Source organism: Pongo abelii, chromosome 5, assembly GCF_028885655.2.
Source record: "Pongo abelii isolate AG06213 chromosome 5, NHGRI_mPonAbe1-v2.0_pri, whole genome shotgun sequence".
Classification (NCBI taxonomy): Eukaryota; Metazoa; Chordata; class Mammalia; order Primates; family Hominidae; genus Pongo; species Pongo abelii.
Genome location: NC_071990.2, coordinates 108,584,521 through 108,608,689, shown reverse-complemented (window position 1 = coordinate 108,608,689; position 24,169 = coordinate 108,584,521). Strand labels below are relative to the sequence as shown.

General features: G+C 39.6%; 1 protein-coding gene across 3 annotated transcripts in view; it reads right to left on the bottom strand.

Moving 5' to 3' along the window:
• The window catches only part of SOBP (sine oculis binding protein homolog), a 145,262-nt gene that overhangs the window by 107,098 nt on the left and 13,995 nt on the right, over positions 1–24,169 (bottom strand). For all 3 annotated transcript variants that reach the window (XM_002817215.6, XM_063724931.1, XM_063724930.1), the window contains exon 3: positions 21,846–22,031. In XM_002817215.6, the coding sequence (XP_002817261.3) occupies positions 21,846–22,031 (186 nt within the window). The remainder of the gene's footprint in view (positions 1–21,845; positions 22,032–24,169) is intronic.

Sequence of the window (24,169 nt, the reverse complement as noted above, 5' to 3'; positions counted from 1 at the left end):
CTACCTCTGTAATTTCAAGGGTACCAATAAGAATATCCTAGCTTCAAAAAATTATCCTTCAGCTGCTCACTAAGATTAAATTCTACCACTAGAAGGTCATTTCTTTGGCTAAATGTTTCTTATGAGCCATTAAAACACAAATTCCCTGAAAGCAAGGAGGCTCAATATATACTTGTAAATAACGATTTATGCTTTGAAATGAATGATTCTTTCTGAAGAATATGTTTTTACAAGGAATGGGAAGACGCACTGAGGATAGGGTTCCAATGAGAAAGGTAGAGAGGCAAAGATGGGAGAGTTGGGATATATTACTTAGCTAATCTCCAGCCTTGGAAAGAGCTAGGGCAACCTGAGGGCAGCCAAAGGAAGGCGGTGTGGACAGGGTGATGACACTGTAGAACATGTCAAATGTTCAGAGTGCCTTTTAAGTATGAATATGAAACACAGTAGACAATGGCATATAGCTAAGGATTGCCAGAAAAGAAAAGCAACAGGCAGATCCACTTAGGACAATCTCAAGGGGGTGACTTTTTATAAGCAAATGAGGTAGTAGATGTACATTGCTTTGCAAATCTAAGTTGCTACTATTTGAAAGACAGTGTAGTGAAGCACAGAGATGGAGACAGAGGACCTTGGTGAAAGTACTAATATTGCCCCTTCTAGTTGTGTGTGACAAGAGTAAGTCGATCAAGGACTGGTCATGCCCACCCTAACTATAGCTTAGGTGAGGACCAAATACAATTAAATATGCACATTCTATATGTAAATGAGCCTTCCTTAGAATGAGTGGCAATTACAACCACAAGAAAAGGGTAGGTGTCAGCTGTATGCAATCTGGAGAGGCCCAGTGACCAGGCACCAGTCTCTCCAATCACATCCCCTCCTGTGGATGACATCTGTAAAACCACTATCCTTGAATACAAAGAACAACCCAGTAATTGGTTAAATTTCACTAACTTAAATTATTTAAGAGTAAAGCCATTAGAATTAATAAAAGCCTCACTTACAGCTACTCTTTTAAAAAAGTACTTAACTTGAATTAATAGTTGACAAGATGTTGCCAAATATATCACTGCACTGCCAGATATTCTGTAATTAATAGATGGGAATTCTTTGTAATTATTACATTAACTATCCACACATGGGTGGATCTTCCTAAGTGCCTGAGAAGTTTGCTCATTTAAAAAGTATCAGAGCAACAACTAAAAATGTCTGCCACTTTGGTAACTGAACTATCAAGAATTCCCAAAGAGTGGTGTCTGAAAAAATAAAATTTTATTGAACTTAGCTCTCATTAAAAGGATAATGCAATTAAATGACAAAGGTCCATAATACTACATGAGTCTTTGTAGTACCTAAAATTATCCCTAATTTTCTTTTGAAAATAGATTTGAAGTTATTTCAAGAATTTAAATAGTCCACTCCTCTCTAAACAGAGCAGTACTTAACCCCAAAATAAAATCTAAATATTCTATACATAAATTAAAAATTGGTTCCAATAAGTAAAAGGAATGACCCTATATTATACAAAATTACAGAAGAATGACAGACTTTAAAATTAATTTTCAATTTTCTAACGGAACATTCTACCCAATTTTAAATTATTTACATTCATATTATGAAGATAGACATAGACATAGATACAGATATAAAGAATGTGATTCAAGAAAGAATTACATGTTTACGTGTGAGCTGGATAGGACCTGAGGTGTGTGGCTCATTTTATGACAGGCAGAATGCAGTAAGAGAGAGGTTCAGACAGTTGTGAGCACCATTCCAGAGAGCACGGCATTTGAGTTGGGTCTTGAAGGATCTGGAAGGCGGGGAAGTTAAAGGAGAAAGGACAGAGGAACTGCAGGAGCCAGAGAGTGGCAGACAGGCTTGAAGTGGGCAAGAATCCTGCAGTCATCCAGTTGACCAAGCTTGTGTGAAGGGAAAAGTAGATTAGACAGGAGCTGATAAGGCCTGAACAAGGAGTCTCACGGATGTCATTTTGCCATAGGGGGAAGGAATCAGCTCGTCTTTATTCCACAGGTAATAGGAAGCTCCCAAATGTTTCTCAATAGAACATGACAGACTGGGCACTGTGGCTCACACCTTAATCCCAGCACTTTGGGAGGCCGAAATGGGTGGATCACTTGAGGTCAGGAGTTCGAGACCGGCCTGGCCAACATGGTAAAACCCTGTCTCTACTAAAAATACAAAAAAAAATTAGCCAGGCATGGTGGCAGCTGCCTGTAATCCCACCTACTTGGGAGGCTGAGGCAGGAGAATCGCTTGAACCTGGGAAGTGGAGGTTGCAGTGAGCCAAGATGGTGCCATTGCACTCCAGCCCGGGCAACGAGAGCAAAACTCTGTCTTGGGGGAAAAAAAAGAACATGACAGGATCAAAGATGTGTTAAGAAATGTTACTCCAACAGGAGTAACAGGACAGATCAGAATTTGGAGAGACTAGAAATCCAGTTCCACATCTAGAAGCCTCAGTAAGCAAAGTGAGAGCAGGGTCCATGTCTCATTCTCTCTTGTGTGTTCAGTGCCTTGCACAGAGCAGTGCTCATGCTCCATGAAGGAATAAATGGACAGATGAATAAATAGCTGCAGAGGAAAAGGGATGAAGGCCTGAACCTACAAGGTGACAGTGGAAATGAAGAGGACAGATTTAAGAATGAGATGAAATCAATTATCAAAAGGTAGAAATGTTGCAAACCCAGAAATACTGAAATTTCGTAGTATTCATCTTCCCGTGTTTCTAGTCAAAGCAGACAGGGAAAAGTCCACAGCATTCTTGGGGAAGGTGACTCCAGAGTCAAATTCAAACAAAATGAAGTTGCTTTACAGTCAATGTCCCTTCCTCATTTATTCTCCCGTACTCCAATAAAAAAGGACAGCAAAAGGAGAGACTCATAAAGTCACAAAATCGTAATTGTGTCTTGAATGCCATGCTGAACTTGGATTCTTTAACATGACACTACTAAGCACATGTGCCTCCAGCTCCCTGACATTAATTTGAGTATTTCCCCATAATTTCACTGACTTGCCAGTGAAGGAGTTTCTTCTTGTAAGTTTGACAACCTTGCCTCTGCTTCTCAGTGTTCACTGTGGAGTCTGTCTTTCCTATGTAATCACCCTAAGAAACTGGAATAGGAAAGGAAAAAGGTAGAGCTTCAGACTAAGGAAAACCCAGAGTCTTGTATGTAATACTTCCCAAAGCACATTCCACAGAACACTAAGCCCATAGGGTACTTACATGGATGTGATTTTTAAAAAAGACTTCCATCATTAAATATGAATGGAAAACAGCAGGCTAAACAAAGTTAAACAACAGGCTTTTTACAGCAGGACATTTTGTTTCCACCAATGTACAATTAAGAATCTTTGAAAAGGAGAGAGAGTGTGCCATATTTCACAGATTTAACAGTGGACATGTCTTTTCACAGAGAATTCCCAAGACTGTACTTCTGAGGAAGCCTCCTGGAACGTGCTGCTCCACTGCCCTACATCAGCACTGAGGCATGAGCATTTCCATGTGGGTCATTAATTATCAGGAAGGTTTCTTCTCTTTTGCCCACAATTATATCCTCAATTGCCAGGAGCCTCCTTTGCCTGCACTGGGCAGAAAGACAAGGTCTGCAGCCATGTGGCCAGTGCTGGGCACGTTGACCAACATCTACTAGTCCTCAGTATGCATGTTCAGATTGACTAAAGACATCCATGGTCCACAAAGTCCCATGGTGTCTGTTACTCACATCAAATACAGAGAAGGCAATCCTTTTCCTATATAGCCCTACAGAGAAAATGGGAGAAATAACAATAAGGCAAAGAGAGAGTAATACAGACTGAATAGCTCATGTTCACTGGCTGGCTGCCATAGACAAGATGCTCAATTAAAATCGTATCCCCATCCCTGGGCCCTCGATCTGAACCTCTGAGCAATCTAAGATGTCCTGGGACAATGATGCTGCAATCATGGATTTGCTGTCTGCTAGACTTCTCTCTCCTAGATGGCTGAAGTCTACTCAGCATCTAGTTCACAAATGAACGTGATGAGTGACAAGGGAGTCAGATCAAAAAGTGTGCTCTAGCAAAATCCACCACTCATAGAAAACCAATTCTGAGGCCTTGCCCTGCCTAGAGGGCCACCATCTTCAAAGAGATACAAAAGTGGCAGCATATAAAGACTAAAAGGTCAAGCTGCTTTATACAGGACCTCAGAACAAGAAAAGCATTTCCAACATCTGCTCTTTAATGGAAGGGCTCATTTCACCTTCTGAGATCTGACTGTCCCAATATTTACACTTAATGGGTCCCACAGTGGTTGACAAATCTCCCCAGAGGTAGACAGAGGATTCATTTCTTTACTCAACTTCATGCCAAGCACTGTATGATGGGCTGGAAATGCACTGACTAACAAGACACGCACGGACACTAACAAGGCCTCAAGGAGCTTCCCATGGCTGCCCCTAGTGTAAAAGGCCAATGTGCAGGAGAAAATGGCCAAGGACAAACCTGGCCTGCTCCCAGGGCTCCATCACCATGAAGGGTCATAGGAGCCAGATGTTCTTGGTGACTGTAGAAGGAGGGTGTAAGCATCTCCACTGGAGGGGAGCACAAGCAGCCCATCATGACAGAAGAGCAAGCCAAGTCCCTCCTCGCTGCTCCAGCCAGTCCTGCCAAGCAGCAGGCCACGTGGGGCCACCTCCTAGGGGAGACAAATTGACAGGCTAGAGACTGGGTGTCAAAGGGACACCTGGGAGGGACCAAGCACTCAAGCGAGAGCACTGCTTGTTCTCCTCCTTAGCCCCTTTCTTTCCTCAATGCCCTGAACTGCAGTCACACCCAGAAAGTCAAGTTCAGTAGGTTGAAGGGTATGCAGAACTGCATTCAATTAAATGTGTTAAAAGAAGCAAGATGAACCTACTAGAACATTTCAACAAAATAATTTACTTCACTCTTCACTCTTCTCACCTTTAAATATTTATTTAGATTTCTTAGAGCAAAGATTGGTTGAGAGACTCTCTGAAGGGGCCCTACGCCAATCCCTACTCTGGAATGTAATGAGACACAGCATGCCAAAATAGTCCTGCTATGGGAAAAGTAGAGGACAACACTAACAAGAAATCCTTCAGAGCACTCTTCTCTCTAGACATTCCTCTTGAGCTGCACTATGTATTCTTATGACTCCAGTTACCATCCATAATACGACGATTCCCAAATCAACACAATTATCTTTCACGAACCACTATGTCCAACTGCCTCCCAGACATCTTAGTAAGTGAAGTCCAAAGCTGCATACACATCCCTTTCCATTTCCAGTCCCCTTCACTGTGTTTCCCACCTCAGTTCCTGGCCCTATCATCTACCCAGTTACCTGATGGCAGAAACCCAGCATCTTTGCTGCCTCTTCTCTCCCTCTCACCTCCCACCTCCCACATTCTGATTAATCACCAGGTCCTCCTAAATATTTTTACACAGCTGGGTGTGGTGGCTCACGCTTGTAATCCCAGCACTTTCTGGGGCCAAAGCATGTGGACTGCTTGAGCCCAGGAGTTTGAGACCAGCCTGGGCAACATGGTGAAACACCATCTCTACAAAAAAATACAAAAATTAGCTGGGCATGATGGTGCCTGCCTATAGTCCCAGATACTGAGGAGGCAGAGGTGGGAGGATCACCTGAGCTCAGGGAGGTCAAGGCTGCGGTAAGCTGTGATGGCACCACTCGACTCCAGCCTAGGCAACAAAATGAGACCTTGTCGCAAAAAAAAAAAAAAAAAAAAAAAAAAAAAGTTTTTATACTACACCCAATCATTCATTCATTCGATGAATATTTATCAAGTCTACTTATATGTGAGGCACTGTTCTAGGTGCCTTATCTTCATGGAGTTTGTTACTCTCAATCCCAGTGAAGCCACCAATACCTCTTGCCCATACTATAAGTAGCCTCCTAACTCACTGTCATGTAGTTCCTTCTCTCCATTCTGCATCTAGAAAATTCTTCTGAAACACCAGTATGACCACTGCTCTCACCTGCTCAAAACCCTTCAGTGGCATCCACTGCTCTCAAGAAGAAAGTGGCACTCCTGGCATGGTCTCCATGGCTCCTAAGACCAGGCCAGCCTCTCACCTGTCTGCTTTCTGGATTCTGGCTTCTTTCACTTCCTTGAGGCCCTCCCTCCACTCAGCCTTTAAATGTGCTGCTTCCTCCCTCACAACCCTAAAATCCTTTGCCAGTTTAGTCCTACTGATGAATTCAGTCCTTTGTACCTTATCTTAAACCTCATCCTAGGGAGACCTTCCCTGACCCGAAACCTGGTCAGATCCAACAGCACTCTGGACTTGGTAATTCTCAGACTTGATTGAGTTGTTTTTTGTTTGTGTGTGTGTGTGTTTTAATGTCTGTCTCTTCCACCAGACTGTGAGCCAGGTAAGACAGCAGCATATCTGTTTTGCTCACTAGAATAGATGTCTGACCTGGGGCCTCAGCACAAGGAGAAGAAAAGCATCCTTACTAGGTGCACCTTGGATGTTGGATACCCAGTGGGGGAATGGAGGGAGCCAAGGTAATAATTCTATCTTAGGTATGTGCTCAACACAAATGTGTATATATGTGAGCCAAAGGCACATAAAATAATCTTCATAGCAGCATTTATTCATAATAGCTAAAAACTGGGAACAACCCAAACGTTCACCAGCAATCATTAACATACGCTTGGGATTCCTTAGATGGGCTTAGGTGGGTAAGTGTAGGTCCTGAAGTTGACTGTGAAATTGTGTATACTAAGAATTTCTGCCTGCATACGAGACCTAGATTTCCATAGTTTTTAAGAAAATTTTAAACTCCTCCTAATTTAAGCAACTAAGCCCTAGAATGTAATTTAACCTTTTTAATCCTATATTTAGTCTGTTCATAGCTTTCTCAAATCAAGTAGAATATTTAAAATCTCATCATTCCTTACTATTAAGGAATTATCACCAAGTGAAATGCAAATGTATCATAGTGAAGCCTAAAAATTAAGTTATAGACATAAGGCATAGATATACCCCTCTGTGGTCTACTTGAGAGCTGCATTTGATATGGTGTAAAGTGGAGAGAAATTAGGGGACACTGGGAGAGTGACAAAAGTAGAATATACGATATCTCTACCTCCCAGTGGTTCTGATCAGGGTGTGACTTGGCCCCCAGGTGACATTTGGTAATATCGAGAGACATTTTTGATTGTCACAGCTAGGAGAAGGGGTACTAATGGCATCTAGTGGGTAGAGGCCAGGTATGGTGCTAAATGTCCTACAATGCACAGGACAGCCCAAACAAATTATCCAGCTGCAAATATTAACAATGCTGTGCTTTAGAAACCAGGCTCCACAGTGATGACAGGTCTGTGTATGGGACACCTCTTGTGCTCCTCTTCAAATCCTCTTGGCCCCACGTGTTAATCCCATGATTGCTGTAACACTTTGACCAGCTTGTGTGTGTGCATTCTGAAAGTTACTTGCCTCGCACCTGTGGCATATGTCTCTCGCTTCCTGCTCTGGGATTTCTCTGACATAGCAGCATGGGCATCCTATGTGGATCCTTTTGGCATTCACTTACACATTTGCAAACCAGCAGTATAGGGGATTAAAGCATACTATATCAACAGGACATGAGAGTTGAATAGATTTTTCCTTCTTTTGTCCCCTGGGTAGATAGTTATGAAATGTTTTAATAAACTCCAAAGAATTACCTCTGCAATTGAACACCAGTCTCCCTTAGCAGTAGCCAACTAAATAGCACATCCTTCTGTTGGCTCTTTCTGCTCTCTAGGTTCATTTCTCTTGTCCCTCACTCCTACTTTCTGGCATCACATGCCCAGTAAAGCACCTACATGAAAGTCTTTGACTCAGATTCTGTTTTCTGGGAAACTCAGGATGAAGTACTATGTGTATGGAAGTCCACAGTGAAAGACCAGAAATTAATGGAAGAGAATATAAAAAAGTTAGAATTTTATGAACATTTGTCTTTTTTCCCTTTAAGTCCAGCATGAATATATAATGAAAGAGTAAAAAGAGGGCACCAGATTCTCAGTGGCACAATAACGGAGCACTCAGAAAGGGCCATTTCTAAAATTGTCCTGTCGGCCAAAGAATTTTCTAATCCTTCTATGATGGGGTAAGGAAAAACAGTGGTGGCTACACAGAAAGAGGAGAAACAAAGAAACTAAGTCAGGGGTTCGAGTAAAAGAGGAAAGTAAAAAGAATATCCTTTGTCTCAGCTCCTTTAAATGGATTGTGTTATTGTGAGAGCTTCAGAATGCTAGAATTTTACTTAGAAGAAACCTAGAATATCATCTAATTAAATGTTCTCTTTTACAGAAGAGGAAATGAGGTCTGGAGAGGTTAAATGACCTTCTCAAGGTCACTCAGTTGCCTTAATGGCAGAACCAGGACCAGAACTCACTTCTGAAATGGATGGGGACACAATCTGATCATGGATTCTAAATCACATACTTCTGTGATTCCGGAGGCAGCCCAGAACTTCTCTTCACATTTTCTAAACTCTTTTTGGAGTTATGACCTAGCTAGGATAATACTTTCAGGATACCCTGTCCCAGGTCAACAAGGAGCTAAGACGCTAACAGGAAATAAGAGGAAATGTCAGCTGTGCCTTTCCTTTCTTGTTAGAGGGTGGCCGTGTTTCTGGCATTTCTTGTTATTCTAGGGACAGTCCCAGTGCTGACTTCTTAAAGTTCCTGTTAAATGGAGAAGACTTAGCTGATTAACTTGACCAAGGAGAGTGGTCATAATGATCCCATTATGTTCTGGGGCTTTTCACTGGCATTTCCCTCTAAGGCAACTTTGTTCTCAAAGGCAGTGCCCTTGGCCAAGAGGATTTGAAGAGGAGCACAAGAGGTGTCCCATACACAGACCTGTCATCACTGTGGAGCCTGGTTTCTAAAGCACAGCATTGTTAATATTTGCAGCTGGATAATTTGTTTGGGCTGTCCTGTGCATTGTAGGACATTTAGCACCATACCTGGCCTCTACCCACTAGATGCCATTAGTACCCCTTCTCCTAGCTGTGACAATCAAAAATGTCTCTCGATATTACCAAATGTCACCTGGGGGCCAAGTCACACCCTGATCAGAACCACTGGGAGGTAGAGATATCGTATATTCTACTTTTGTCACTCTCCCAGTGTCCCCTAATTTCTCTCCACTTTACACCATATCAAATGCAGCTCTCAAGTAGACCACAGAGGGGTATATCTATGCCTTATGTCTATAACTTAATTTTTAGGCTTCACTATGATACATTTGCATTTCACTTGGTGATAATTCCTTAATAGTAAGGAATGATGAGATTTTAAATATTCTACTTGATTTGAGAAAGCTATGAACAGACTAAATATAGGATTAAAAAGGTTAAATTACATTCTAGGGCTTAGTTGCTTAAATTAGGAGGAGTTTAAAATTTTCTTAAAAACTATGGAAATCTAGGTCTCGTATGCAGGCAGGAATTCTTAGTATTTTTTGAGACAAGGATCTTTTTGAGAAAAAAAAAACAACAGCCTTTCCTAAATTGTGCACATACGATACACACTCAGTTTCACAGTCAACTTCAGGACCTACACTTACTCACCTAAGCCCATCTAAGGAATCCCAAGCGTATGTTAATGATTGCTGGTGAACGTTTGGGTTGTTCCCAGTTTTTAGCTATTATGAATAAATGCTGCTATGAAGATTATTTTATGTGCCTTTGGCTCACATATATACACATTTGTGTTGAGTACACACCTAAGATAGAATTATGCCTTATACATTTTCAAGAACACTTAATTGTATAAATTATTGCATATGTGTATGTTCAGCATTAATAGATATTGCCAATCAGCTTTCAATAGTGGTTATATGTTATTTACACTCTCACCAGCTATGCATGAGAGTCCCAGTTGCTCCATATCCTCCTCAAACTTGGTATTGTCAATCTTCTTCATTTTAGCCACTCTCATGTGTGTTTACTGGTCTCTCACTAAGATTTTAAATCTGATGTCCCTAATGAGTAATGAGATTGAAAAACTTTTCATGTTTACTGATAACTTGGATATATTCTTTGATGAAGGGCCTGTTTAGCATTTTTGCCCATTTTTCTATTGAGCTGTTTTATTTTTATTTACAGAGCTTCTTTATACATTGTCAATATGAGTCTTTTATAGGGAAATGCATTACAAACATCATCTGGTACTCAGTGATTTGCTTTTTCATTCTTTTGAAAGATTTTTTCTTTTTTTATTTGTATAAATTCATGGGATATGAGTACAATTTAACAACATTGATATATTGCACTATGGTGAATTCAAGGCCTTCAGTGTATCCATCACTGGAACAACACACATTGTATCCACCAAGCAACCTGAAAGATTTTTTAAAATCAGCAAACATTCTTAATTTTATTATATGTAATTAACTTTTTCCATTATGGTTAGTACTTTATGTATGTAGTTTAAGAAACATTGGTGTATTCAAGATCATAAATATATTCCCCTAGGCATTCTCTAGAAGCTCTATTGTTTTACCTATCACATTTAGATCAACAATCCATCCACAATTTTTTATGAATGATGTGAAGTAGAGAATCAACATACATTTTTTCCATAAACATATTTATTGAAAAGACCATCCTTTCTCCACTGCTCTACCGTGTCATCTTTGTTGTTATAGACTGAATGTTTGTGTGTCCCCCAAATTCATATGTTGAAGCTCTAACCCCCAATATTATGGCAATTGGAGATGAGGCCTTTGGAAGATAGTGTTAAATGAGATCATGAGGATGGGGCCCTTGTCCAGTGGGATTAGTGCCCTTATGAGAAGAGACAGCAGAGAACCTGCTCTCTCTCTCTCTCCCTTCACCACATGAGGATATAGTAAAAAGGCAGTGATCTACACTCCAAGGAGAGAGACTTCACCAGACATTGACCCTGCTGGCACTCTGACCTTGATTTCCAGTCTTCAGAACTGTGAGAAAATAAATTTTGGTTGTTTAAGCTACCCAGTCTATGGTATTTTATGTCAGCCTGAGCTGACTAATATATTTATCATGAGTCAAGTATCAATTTAGATTTGTTTCTGGACTCTGTTGTAATTGTTTATACATATATCCTTGCATCCTTGCCTACTATCATAATTATTCTGTCCTTACAATAAATCTTGATATCTAAGAGTATAAGTCTCCCAATTTTATTTTTTTCTTCAAGATTGTCTGAACTATTCTTGCTCCTTGCATCTCCATATACATTTTAAAAAACAACTTTTTAATTTCCACAAAATTTTATGCAGGATTTTTATCAGAATTAGATTTAAATATACAGATCAATTTAGGAGGAATCTTCCTCTTTACAATATTTAGTCTCTAATCTATAAACATGGTATGTCCCTCTATTGATTTAGGTCTTCTTTAATTTCTCTCAGCAATGTTTATGATTCTCTGTGTAACAATCTTACACATATTTTGTGAGATTATTTTTCTGGGTATTTGATGGGTCTGATACTACCTTAAATTGTATTTTTAAGATTCATTTTTGAAATTTTTATGGCTGGAATACAGAGATATCATTGATTTGCAGATATTGACTGTGTTTAGAGACTTTGATAAATTGAGTCGTGAATTATAATAGTTAACCTGTAGATTGAGTGTAGGGAGGTCTATATAAAATAGCATTTCTATCTTACAAATCTTGAGTTTCTTACTCCTTTTTATTTCCTTATTAAATAATTGTCTGTTAATTTCCAGTACAGAAGTGGGTGATACTGATCTTTCTTTTCTTTTCTTTTTTTTTGAGACAGAGTCTTGCTCTGTTGCTCAGGCTGGAGTACCATGGTGCAATCCCAGCTCACCACAACCTCCACTCACTGCAACCTCTGCCTCCTGGGTTCCAACAATTCTCCCACCTCAACCTCCCAAGTAGTTGGGATTATAGGAGTGCATCACCACACCCTACTAATTTTTGTATTTTTAGTACAGACTAGGTTTTGCCATGAAGGCTGGGCTGGTCTCGAACTCCTGTCGTCAAGTGATCTGCCCACTTCGGCCTCCCAAAGTACTACTATTACAGGCATAAGCCATTGCGCCTGGCCAATAATAGTCATCTTAATCTCATTCTTGATATCAAGAGGGAAGTTTTCAATACTTCACTATTAAGTAATATTGGCTGTGGAGTGTTCTTAATCTTTGGACAGATTAAGGAAGTTCTATTCTATTCCTCCTTTGCCAAAAGTTTTTTAAATCATTTATAGTGCTAAATTTTATCAAAATTGTTGCTGCAGCTATTACTTTACTCTGTTAATGGTTTTACTTTAACAGAGGTTTTACTTTATTTTGTTAATCATATTGACTGATTTTTAAAATTTAAACCAACCTTGCATTCCTAGAAAAAAATCTAAATTAGTCATGATGTATTAACATTTTGTATACATCATTGGCTTTGGTTTGCTATAATTTTGCTCAGTATTTTTGCATCAATGTTCATGATGAACAGAAGTTTTCCTTCTTTTTTTTCTTTTTTTTTTGAGACAGTCTTGCTGTCACACAGGCTGGAGTGCAGTGGTGTAATCTTGGCTCACTACAACCTCCACCTCCCAGGTTCAAGCAATTCTCGTGCCTCAGCCTCCCAAGTAGCTGGGACTACAGGCACGTGCCACCATGCCCAGCTTATTTTAGTATTTTTAGTAGAGACAGGGTTTTGCCATGTTGCCCAGGCTGGTCTCAAACTCCTGAGCTCAAGTGATCCCCCCACCTTGGCCTCCCAAAGTCCTAGGATTACAGGTGTGAGCCACCACGCCCAGACAGAAGATTTCAATTTTAATGTAATAAAATTACACTAAATTATTGTTTTCCTTACTTATAACGCCCTTGGTATGTAATGTGATCAATGTTATGCTGAGATCATAAAATAAGTCTAAGTATTTATTTCTTCTCTATTCTCTGAAAAAGTTTCTCTGACTTCTTTTTTTTGTTTGTTTGTTTTTTGTTTTTCTTAAATGTTTCACAGAATTTACCATTGAAGCCATCTAGGTCTGGAATATTCTTTGTAGAAAAGATTCAATTATTTTACTTCCTTAATAGGACTACTCAAGTTTTCTATTTCTTCTGTCTGTTTTGGTAAGTTAAACTAATGTGACATCTCTGTCAAAGAAACTCTGGGAATTATTCTAGTAATCACTATGCATAACATCAAAATGATTAGTTCTAATAACATATGAACCTTTTTATTTACTCACATTTCATATTTCCTAGCACTTGTTGTCTTAAAAAATGTCAAATCTATTATTTCATTCACTATTTGTTCAAAGTAAAAATTAACAATCATTAAAACTTGTCCCAAGCAGCATAAATCCTTCATCAGACTTCTGGCTGCTATAACTATACATATATGCAGTTTGCTTTATATCTGTTCAATTAACAAGTACCTATTAAAGCACATTAAAACATACGCTCTCAAATCATAAAACCAGGAGAGCAACTAACCATACAAGTCACAAAACAAGGATTTTATAAATATAGGGAAATAACAGATCACCTAAGCTAACCACATCATTTTGCAGACAAGGAAACTAAGGCTTAGAGAAACTACCTTATTCAAGATTACATGGCCAATAAATGGCAGAGCTGGCATTAGCAACCCAGGTCTCCTGGTTCTTGCTCTGGCAGTCTTCACCACATCATGCTACCATTCAAATTATACATTTCATCTGGCATTAAAAATGATAGAACACACTAAAATGTGCCTTACACATTTTTAAGAACCTTAATTGTAAAGAGAACAATAAAGCAGGACCCATATCACAGTATTTAACATTTTCAGGTTTCATTTTGGATCTTTTTTTATCACTTTGAATTTTAAATTACTATCTTCTAGCCTATATTAAGTTTCAGGTGCCATTTCCCCTCAACTGTATAAATATAACAGTTCTTAATTATCTGCCTATAGACTTTTTGCTACTCCACTTTAATTGCCCTTGTAGTCCTACCATGCACCTTCCATATGCAACTAAAATTATATAATACATTCCAAGGTCAAACTAGAATGATGTTTTGATCATATGCCAACAGTACTATTAAGTTCTTGGTAGTCAAGGATGATGACATACATCTGTATTGTCTAGCACAATGTAAGGAACATTCAGTAAATACTTAACTGACTGAAATACTGGCATAGTGTTTTGGATAATCCAGTGGTTAAGGATATAGGCTAAGGAGACATAATGTATAGGTTCAAATATCAGCTCTGCCACTCAGTATCTGTGTAACCTCAGGCAAGTTGCTCAACTTTTCTGGGCCTCAGTTTTGTCATCTGTAAAACAAGGTTAATAATAGCATCCACGTAGAGTTGTGAAAATTAAATGATATAATCTATTAACATAATACATGCTCAAAAACTATTAGCTATGATGAGATTATATCATTACATTATTAAGTACTCATATTTCTGCCATTCATCATTAATTCCTCCTGTCCTTATCCTAAGTGATTGGGAAAACTGAGGGTTCAGTGAACCTCTTTTTCTTTTTTTTGAGAATTGCATCTGGTACATAAGTAGTAAGTCATCCAAATCCCATTAACTCTAGGTAATTTTATTTAATAATCATATTTTAAAAGTTGGACAAATAAATAAAATCCAAAGCAATTTTGATTAAATCCTGTTTTCTCAATGGCTATTTGGAACACATCATCATATGCAAGCCCCAAGAATACTGAATAACAGATAAAATAAATAATGACCATAATGCAAACCACATTCTCATTCCCATTTCCCTGCAAGTACAATTCCATGTCAGAATTATAAGAGCCAAAAAGTAACATGCTTATTAACTGTGGGTTACCCAGCTATATACATAGAGGTTAGCAGATCACGTGACTGTTTCCATATTCTCCGTCAAGCTAATGGTTCTTTAGAGCCCAGTTCTTATAACTCCTTAGGAATTGCAAGATTTGCCTGAAAAAATATATCATATTTCCCTGACTATAATGGAACTCAAATTTGGAAAACTAACTGAAAAGCAAACCATCCTGGAGGACAGGAAATGGTCATTGTTTTCAAAGAAAGACAAGACATTTCTGCACACAGGAAATCAAGCTGGTTTTAGGGGATTGATCTTATCTTGCTCCACACAAACCTGTCTGTGCCGTGTGGACAGGCTCTTCCTTTTACTTCACATGTGTGAACATGGTAAGAAATAAGAATAAAGGCACTTATCATTTGAGGTAAAAGACACTTTATTCAAGACTGCCACATAAATGTGTAAAGAGAAGTATATTCCCTCTTTTTTTCACATTTCATTTCATTTTAAAGTATTCAGAGATTTACAGGGATCCTGGACTTGGAATAGGCAAGTTGTAAGCCTCTGGGAAAACCTGTCAAAAGACTCAGATCTAAAATGTGGTTTTCTAGGTACACAGTGTTTTCTGCAGCAGGAAAGCTCTCACTAGAAAAAGTTGCTTCATTTCATTTTTCCTTGTGAACAAAAACAATCACACTAATAGTTTTATTAATTTAAAAAAAAATTTTGGGGAGCAAAATGTCATGGAGTAAATCCAAAACTAGAAGGGAAAAAGTCCTGGTTTGAGTCTCAACTGGGCCAGGGTCTACCCTGGCTACTTTGACCAGAAGTTGACAAGGTGGGGAGACCCAAACCTGCCCTACCTCTGCAGAAAACTGATGGCCAGTCAATGCAGCCAAGGGCTATTACACTTGTAAAGCAGTGAAGACCATTATAAGGCCTTTGTCAAAGATATGTATTCAAAATCCCTTCTGAGTGCTTTACCTCAATCATCAAACTTGGAGGGGACCAAATTTAATGCTCAATTAAAATCAGAGAAGGCCAAATATCTTAAGGAAGACTCACTACAGCACAGTTCTTACAATCCATGCCCAAGCCCTTTAAAGTCATGATCATCTTCGAATGAAGTCTCAAAGGGTGAACCCATGCTACAGTCTCTAACGTGAGATGAATTACAGCAAAGTTACAGTTTAATTAACCTATCTTTCAAAATTCTTGCTGATATATTTTTTGCCACTTCATATTATGTTCATGATGTGATTTTTTAAATTAGCAAAGAAGGAGGTTTTTACATTTGTTCAAACTGAAAGAATAAAGACATGTTTGCACAAAAAGAAAGTGTTGGTCAATACTTTTATTATTTTCTAATATTCTTATAAGTTTTCTTCATGGCTTGCCTATATGGCAAAGCCTTATTCTGTTCATTTCCTAGAGTCTGCAAAAAAGTCTGTGATTATTATTTAAGGATCATGGTGATTCCCTTCACTGCATGGGGGCGGGGGAGGGGGAAAGCAAAAGCAAAGCTATTATCCTGTGTTTATAACACGTCTGTTACCATAGTAATGCCTGTGCTGTCACAAACCATACCAAGGGCCAGAGGCTGTCTCTGTAGGGGGAAAGGCAGCACAGAGTTGGAAGATGAATGCACACATGTGCGGCCAGAGCAGGGTCAATGCTGTGGTAACCACCAAGACATGGGAGCTCCCCTTCTCCAGAGAAAAGGGAGGGCAGGGCCAGAAGAGCAGTTCTCCAGGCCCAGAAGTAAGCTACACCCACAATTCTGTATGCAGCTGTGAGAAAGGAGAGTGGAAATCCAAGTCAATGCAGTATCACCGTGTTCCCAATCACAAGTATTCCACTGGGCTCACTGGCTGCCAAGACATGGATGGGATCCAGTGGCGAGCCTGCCCCAGCACATGAAACACATGCTTGGGAAACAGTGCCTGACTGGATGGAGCCCTCTGGTACTCTCAAAGAGAAGCAACTCGCCTCATGATGGCAAGAACTGTAAAACAAAGCTAGGATTTTACCCCTACTGGGCCATCCACGCTTACAGAACCACAGATTCTCAGGGTGAGGGAAGAACTCACTGAGTGTCCCCAAAAATGTGGACTTGAAAAAGTAACTTTCAGCAGGAAGAGAGTGTATGTCCTGTCATTGGGGTATCTGGAAGTAGTATATTAACAGGCATTATTATTCTGAAACAATCCAGGGAAATTTTGTAGGAATATGCTAAAAGACAATTTACATTAAAAAGAATTTTGGATTAGGAGTCAGAAGACCTTAGTACTAGTCTTGGCTCAAGTACTTAGAAGCCATGTGACCTTGAAAAAGCCATTTAACCTATTTGAACTTCAGCTCTTTAAATTTAATATCTAACATGCTATTTCCCAGAGTTATATGAAGACCAAATTAAATAAAATAATCAATGTGAATAAATTTCATAAACTCTAAAAATTTTAATAAAAGGTATTATTATTACTATTAGCATTTTCACATAGCCAGTTTACAATGGGATAGGAATAATTTGAATACTAACACAGGAATCCAAAGCATACACATGATCCTCATCTTCCCTATCTTGAGAGGTGAACTTGTATGATACAGTCAACTCTAAATTATTCAAGGGCTGATTATCAAGGGGCCTTTTGCTCCTAGCCACTGTACCCTTTATTTGATTCCCCACAGGAATGCAGCATTAACCTACATACAGCTAGAAAATTGACAGTAGCATTTCTCAACCCAATTACCTTGAATCACAACTCTGGTAAAAGTTTTAGCAATGGAAGAGTTAAAATGATTCACTAGATGGAAGTTTTGGATAATTTGTTGACTTTAGCCACGGATAATTAAGAGTGATGGAATCCTCGTTTCACTATCAAGGAAGCTGCGGTTAAGGTCAAACAGGTTGGGACTAATCCAGACAAAACACTAACATTTTCTCAGTGAAATGCTTATATATGTGCAATAAGATTTGAATATCAGTCATTCATTCATTTATTCAACAAATATTGTGTCAAGCTCACCAAATACCCTGAAAACTCACTATTTTCCTGCCCTTACTGTTCTTCCTTTCTTGAAATAATACATACTGCACCTCGGCAAAGTCCATAGCCTGACTCTTTGAAACTCTAGTCACCTTCCTGTTATATGAGACTTTGGCTAATCTTACCCTAGCACAAGCAGCAAATTATGTCCGTGGGCCACACCCTGCCCACTGTCTTTTTTGTAAATAAAGCTTTATTGGAACACAGCCACACCTATTTGTTTATGTATTATCTATGGCTGTCTTTCTGCTACAACAGAAGAGCTCTGTAGTTGTGACAGAGACAGTATGGTCTAAAAAGTCTAAAATACTATCTGGCCCTTTACAGAAAAGGTTTGCAGACCCCTGCCCTAGATAATATGACTAAATCAAAATTCAACTTTCCTATAAGTTCCTGCTTGGTAACTAAGAGAATAAGCTCCTTAAAAGTAGAGAATCTTTTTGTATCTTTGTCTTGTCATATAGAACCCTTGAGTAGGACAGAGTCAAAGTTGGGAGCAGAGACAGAAAATTAAACATGTCCTTCCCTACATTTTATTTTCAACAGATGAGTGCCTTGGAATTCCATGGAAGACAGCACAAAACCAATAAAACCACTGGTGTTCAGTTACTCTGGCTTCTAATTCCTCAGAGTTCCTACATCTAAGACTTTCAAGGCTCAATTTTTGGCCTCTGTCCCTTCGCATATTTATTTCCTGATCTGATGTGGAATTAGAGTTAAATAGGAGCTGTGTGCTTGAATTCCACGTGGCTGGCTCAGCAGGAAACTCCAGGGCAGGTTTTTTGGCATGCCAAACTTATGTTAGCCTCAGCTATGCTAATTTCTAAAGCTGTTTGCGTTGCTCAAATAAATCTTAGAGACCAATTTGCATTTGGATGCACACCTTTTTATGCACAATTTATGTGCATGATAACTCTAGGGCAGAAAAAAAGAAAAAAGGTCTGGTTTTGTGAGGCAGGCACTATGCTAAGGGCTTTACATACATTTTCTTTTTCTTTTCTTTTTTTTTTTTGAGACGGAGTTTCGCTCTCGTTGCCCAGGCTGGAGTGCAATGGCGCAATTGCAGCTCACCGCAACCTCCGCCTCCCAGGTTCAAGCAATTCTCCTGCCTCAGCCTCCCTAGAAGCTGGGATTACAGGCATGTGCCACCACGCCCAGCTAATTTTGTATTTTTAGTAGAGATGGGGTTTCTCCATGTTGGTCAGGCTGGTCTCGAACTCCCGACCTCAGGTGATCCGCCCGCCTCAGCCTCCCAAAGTGCTGGGATTACAGGCATGAGCCACCGTGCCCAGCCTTACATACATTTTCTTATCTCATCTCCACAACAACCACAGGAGGTAGGGCTGGGATCTCCATTTTACAGATGAGAAAACTGAAGCGAAGAGAGCTTACGTAACTTGTCCATGTTCACAGGGTAGTATATGACAAAGCCTAGATTTGAACCCAATCTGCCTGAATCCGAACCCCATGTACTTGTCACTTACTCATACCACCTTATTGATACCGTCATCATTATCTCCCCTCCTCTAAGCCACTGGGCATATATTCAAACGTAAACTCTACATTTACAAAATTAGTTACCCTTTTTTTCCCACTTGGCCTATGTAAAATATGTCTTTGGTCCTTGGGAAATAAATGTGGACCCCCCCGTATCACAAAACAATCAACCAAAGGAGAACGGGGCATAATAAGGCAAACTTTATATGATACACCAATTACACGAGTAATTAGTAGACAAACACAATTACAAGTGATTTTGACAGGTAAATGGATTTTAATGACATATCTAAGACCTCAATATGAAAGGACTTTTTTTTTCTTTTTTCTTTTTTTTTTTTTTTTTTTTTGAGATGGAGTCTCACTCTGTCACCCAGGCTGGAGTGCAGTGGCATGATCTCAGCTCATTGCAGCCTCCGCCTCCCAGGCTCAAGCAATTCTCCTGCCTCAGCCTCCCGAGTAGCCGGGATTACAGGTGCCTGCCAACATGCCCGGCTAATTTTTGCAGTTTTAGTAGAGACAGGGTTTCTCCATGTTGGCCAGGCTAGTCTTGAACTCCTGACCTCAGGTGATCCACCTGCCTTGGCCTCCCAAAGTGCTGGGATTATAGGTATGCCAGGCTGAAAGGACATTTTTACTGCGAAAATGCAGCAGGCCAAGCAAAAGAATGTAGCGAGAACCATGAAGGAAAACGAGAGTAACACTTAGAATACAGTGTAAGTATATCTATAACATAAGCCCAGGAACTTGCATCTACAAATTTCTTCACTGTTTATGGAAGCATAACCAAATACCTATCTTCCCTAATAAAAACACAAACATTAGCTTTAGTATGTTATAATAAGTACTGCTGTTGAAACTCAGTATTTATCATTGTTCAATTCAACATACAGAAAAATAACCAGCGTTACAATTAAACATTCTAGGATGATTCCAACATTTTACAGCGAGCCAGATACAATATTATTTAACTTCTTTCTCTGTGTGAAATATATAGCCCAGCTTGCAATATCACATAATGCTCAGCCCGTTGCCATCTAGATCTAATACACTGCCATCTAATTTTCTGGAAATATAAAAGAATGAATTACATTTTCATACAAGTGAAAGATCTCCATTAAAAAAAGAAAAGAAAAAAGCTCTCAAAGAGAGCTTTCCAGGAATTAGAAAGAACTCTGTTGGAGAAGATATGTAATCTTCAGGGGTGCCCAACCTTTGGGCTTCCCTGGGCCACATTGGAAGAAGAATTGTCTTGTCTTGGGCCACACATAAAATACATTAACATTAACGATAGCTGACGAGCTAAAAAAAATGTTTTAGGGCCCGGCATGGTGGCTCACACCTGTAATCCCAGCATTTTGAGAGGCCGAGATGGGTGGATCACCTGAGGTCAGGAGTTTGAGACCAGCCTGGGCAACATGGTGAAACCCTGTCTCTACTAAAAATACAAAAATTAGCCAGGCGTGGTGGTGAGCAGCTGTAATCCCAGCTACTCAAGAGGCTGAGGAAGGAGAATCACTTGGACTCGGGAGGCAGAGGTTGCAGTGAGCCAAGATAGCACCACTGCTCTCCAGCCTGGGCGAGAAGAGCGAAACTCTGTCTCAAAAAAAAAAAAAAAAAATTTAAATCTCAAAAAAAATCTCATGATGTTTTAAGAAAGTTTACAAATTTGTGTTGGGCCACGGGTTGGATAAGCTTAATCTAGGTGGTTTCTCTAATGGATTTAGAGGAAGGCATGTTGAAGAACAAGCCTGCCTCATGCCCTTTTACAAAACTATCCCTCTCCTCAGAAGACCCCAGAGGAAACGTGGCCCTCCTTGTGCACCACCCAGTTGAACCATGGTTACTTTTTTTTTTTGAGATGGAGTTTTGTTCTTGTTGCCCAGGTTGGAGTGCAGTGGCGTGATCTCGGCTCACTGCAACCTCTGCCTCCCAGGTTCAAGCGATCTTTCTGCCTCGGCCTCCCGAGTAGCTGGGATTACTAGCTAATTACTAGCCCGCCACCACACCTAACTAATTTTTTGTATTTTTAGTAGAGATGGGGTTTCATCATGTTGGCCAGGCTGGTCTCAAACTCCTGACCTCGGGTGATCCACCCGCCTCGGCCTCCCAAAGTGCAGGGATTACAGGCCAACCATGGTTACTTTTTTTCTTGCTAAACAGTCATTATCTTATTTTTAAAAACCATTTTATCTTTTTTTTCTCATTTAAACAGGTGATTTCAGAGAAGGAAAATAACTTTGTTTTGTAGTCAGTGGTAGAAAAGGTTTACTGTCAGCTGAAAGTTTATAGCCTAAGTAGTAGTAGGTAGGGAAATTTTCTTAATGTAACAGTAATACTCTAAGTAATGCCTGTATTAACATTTCTTACCTATAAGGTCCCTAAAACAGCCTCTACCAAAGTTAACTTGAGCATTTAATAACTCTTCATAAGATAGTTAAAACAACTTTCTATGAATTGTTATCACTGAAAACACCAGTAGTGACTTACCTGCTGGTGGCTTTATGAAAGGTGGTGGAATTAAAGGTACAATAATGGGCACATTGCCATGATCCTTTGACCCTGCAGGTGAGTCACTGAGTCCATTTCCAGTGGCAAGCCCTGAATAGCCTGTGCTTATATTGTATGGTGAAATAACACTGTCCTCGGGTAATTTTGGTTTTGGCAAAGAATTTTCTGTAAAAGAAAAAAATCATATTCATTATGACCAAAGAACGTAATGCAGTAGACTTAAATTTTTCCTTATTTTGTCAAGTAAAATGGCCATGAACCCAACATATTTTTTCTTGCAAATCTTTAAACAATGTACTAGAACTCCACAGTTCATCCAGGAACTTTTTAGTGTGGTTACCATAAATTTCCAATGGGCTCCTTTATAATTTGCTCCACTATAATAGCTAATATTCCAGTTGAATCATGGTGATAAATTTTAGCACTGTAAAATTCCATAGAAAATTGAGAGGTGGTGGCTGGGCGAGGTGGCTCACGCCTGTAATTCCAGTACTTTGGGAGGCCAAGGAGGGTGGACCGCCTGAGGTCAGGAGTTCAAAACCAGCCTGGCCAACATGGTGAAAGCCCGTCTCTACTAAAAATACAAAACTTAGCGAGCATGGTGATGTGTGCCTGTAGTCCCAGCTACTCGGGAGGCTGAGACAAGAGAATCACTTGAATCTGGGAGGCAGAGGTTGCAGTGAGCTGAGATCATGCTACTGCACTCCAGCCTGGGTGACAGAGCAAGACTCCATCTCAAAAAACAAAAACAACACAAAACAAAACAAAACTGAGAGGTGGCTAGGCGCAGTGGCTCAGACCTGTAATCCCAGCACTTCAGGTGGCCAAGGCGGGCAAATCACTTGAGGCCAGGAGTTTGAAACCAGCCTGGCCAACATGGTGAGACCCCCGTCTCTACTAAAAATACAAAAATCAGCCAGGCATGGTGGCGCATGCCTGTAATCCCAGCTACTTGGGAGGTTGAGGCACGAGAATCGCTTGAACCCAGGAGGCGGAGATTGCAGTGAACTGAGATCGCGCCACTGCACTCCAGCTTAGGTGACAGAGCAAGACTCTGTCTCAGAAAAAAAAAAAGAAAGAAAAGAAAAGAAAATTGAGAGGCAATTAACCTTTTTTTCCATGTACAACGTGATATACAGCAAGCATAGCTCTCTGGCTACCAGGAGAAAGCCTAAAACGTGCCCTCCAGCATTGTAACTAGGTCCCACTGTATTATAAACTTGTATCGTAATATAATCACATGAACCAATGAGAAAGAAGCAGGGAAGAAAACTGATGCTTCATAAGGTATTGATAATACCCATTAAAAAATAAAAATAAAAATTTTAAAAACTTACAACGATATGAGCTTTGTGCATCGTATCCTTGCATATGAATCACTTAAAAAAACAAATGAACAAAAACCTCAACGATGGAAAACAACTTTTTCCTTCTAGTAGCATATCCTGGCATGCTGTATGTTCCCCAGAAGCAAAGATTATTACCTAGGCTAAGTATTATATGAGCTATTAGTTTACAGAATACAAACTCATGACTTGCATTTTTCATTTACAGTGAAATTGATGATACTATCTCTGTAGCATGATGTGTACAATTTCATAGTAAGCTTAACATAAAATTTGTCATGTACATTCAATTCCACTTGCCTGCAGGGCAGCTCAATTACATTTCCTTGCTTGGCATATAAGAAGGGACAGCTCTATCTTAAAGACTGGAAATAAAATGTTTGAACAGGTAGTTTATGCCAACAGATTTTGAATGCAACGCAAATATTGATCAAATTGCCAGTGATGATGTACAATTTGTTTTACCCACATTTTATTGAAGTTCCCTAAATGGGTTGCTTCTTCACATACTTCTCTTTTCTTTGACAAGCAAGCTCTCATTCCTAATTTAGGTTCATAAATTCAGTATTCATACAGACTTTCCCCATGAGATATCTGGCACTGCTACCCACTGGTAGAATCAGTGTTAATTCAGCTCTGCCAAGGCTCTGTAATTTTCACTCTTTAGCTGGGCTTTGATTAAAAAATTCTTAAAGAGTAATATAGGCTCTAATCATCTACCACTCTCTTACTCCTCTTTTTGCCCTATTCAAGTGTGTGGGGGCAGGGAAAGAATGAAAATGTCAAGCAAAACAAAAATAGTAATTCCGTTTAGATTTCCCACTGAAAAAAAGGAAGGAGGATTACCAAACTAACAGTGAATCTCTCTAGCAGTCTGAAGATCTAAACCTAACATTTCACTTAACAGAAACCCCAGTCCCCAACAGTTGATGATCTATCAAAGGGATCAGGAAACTC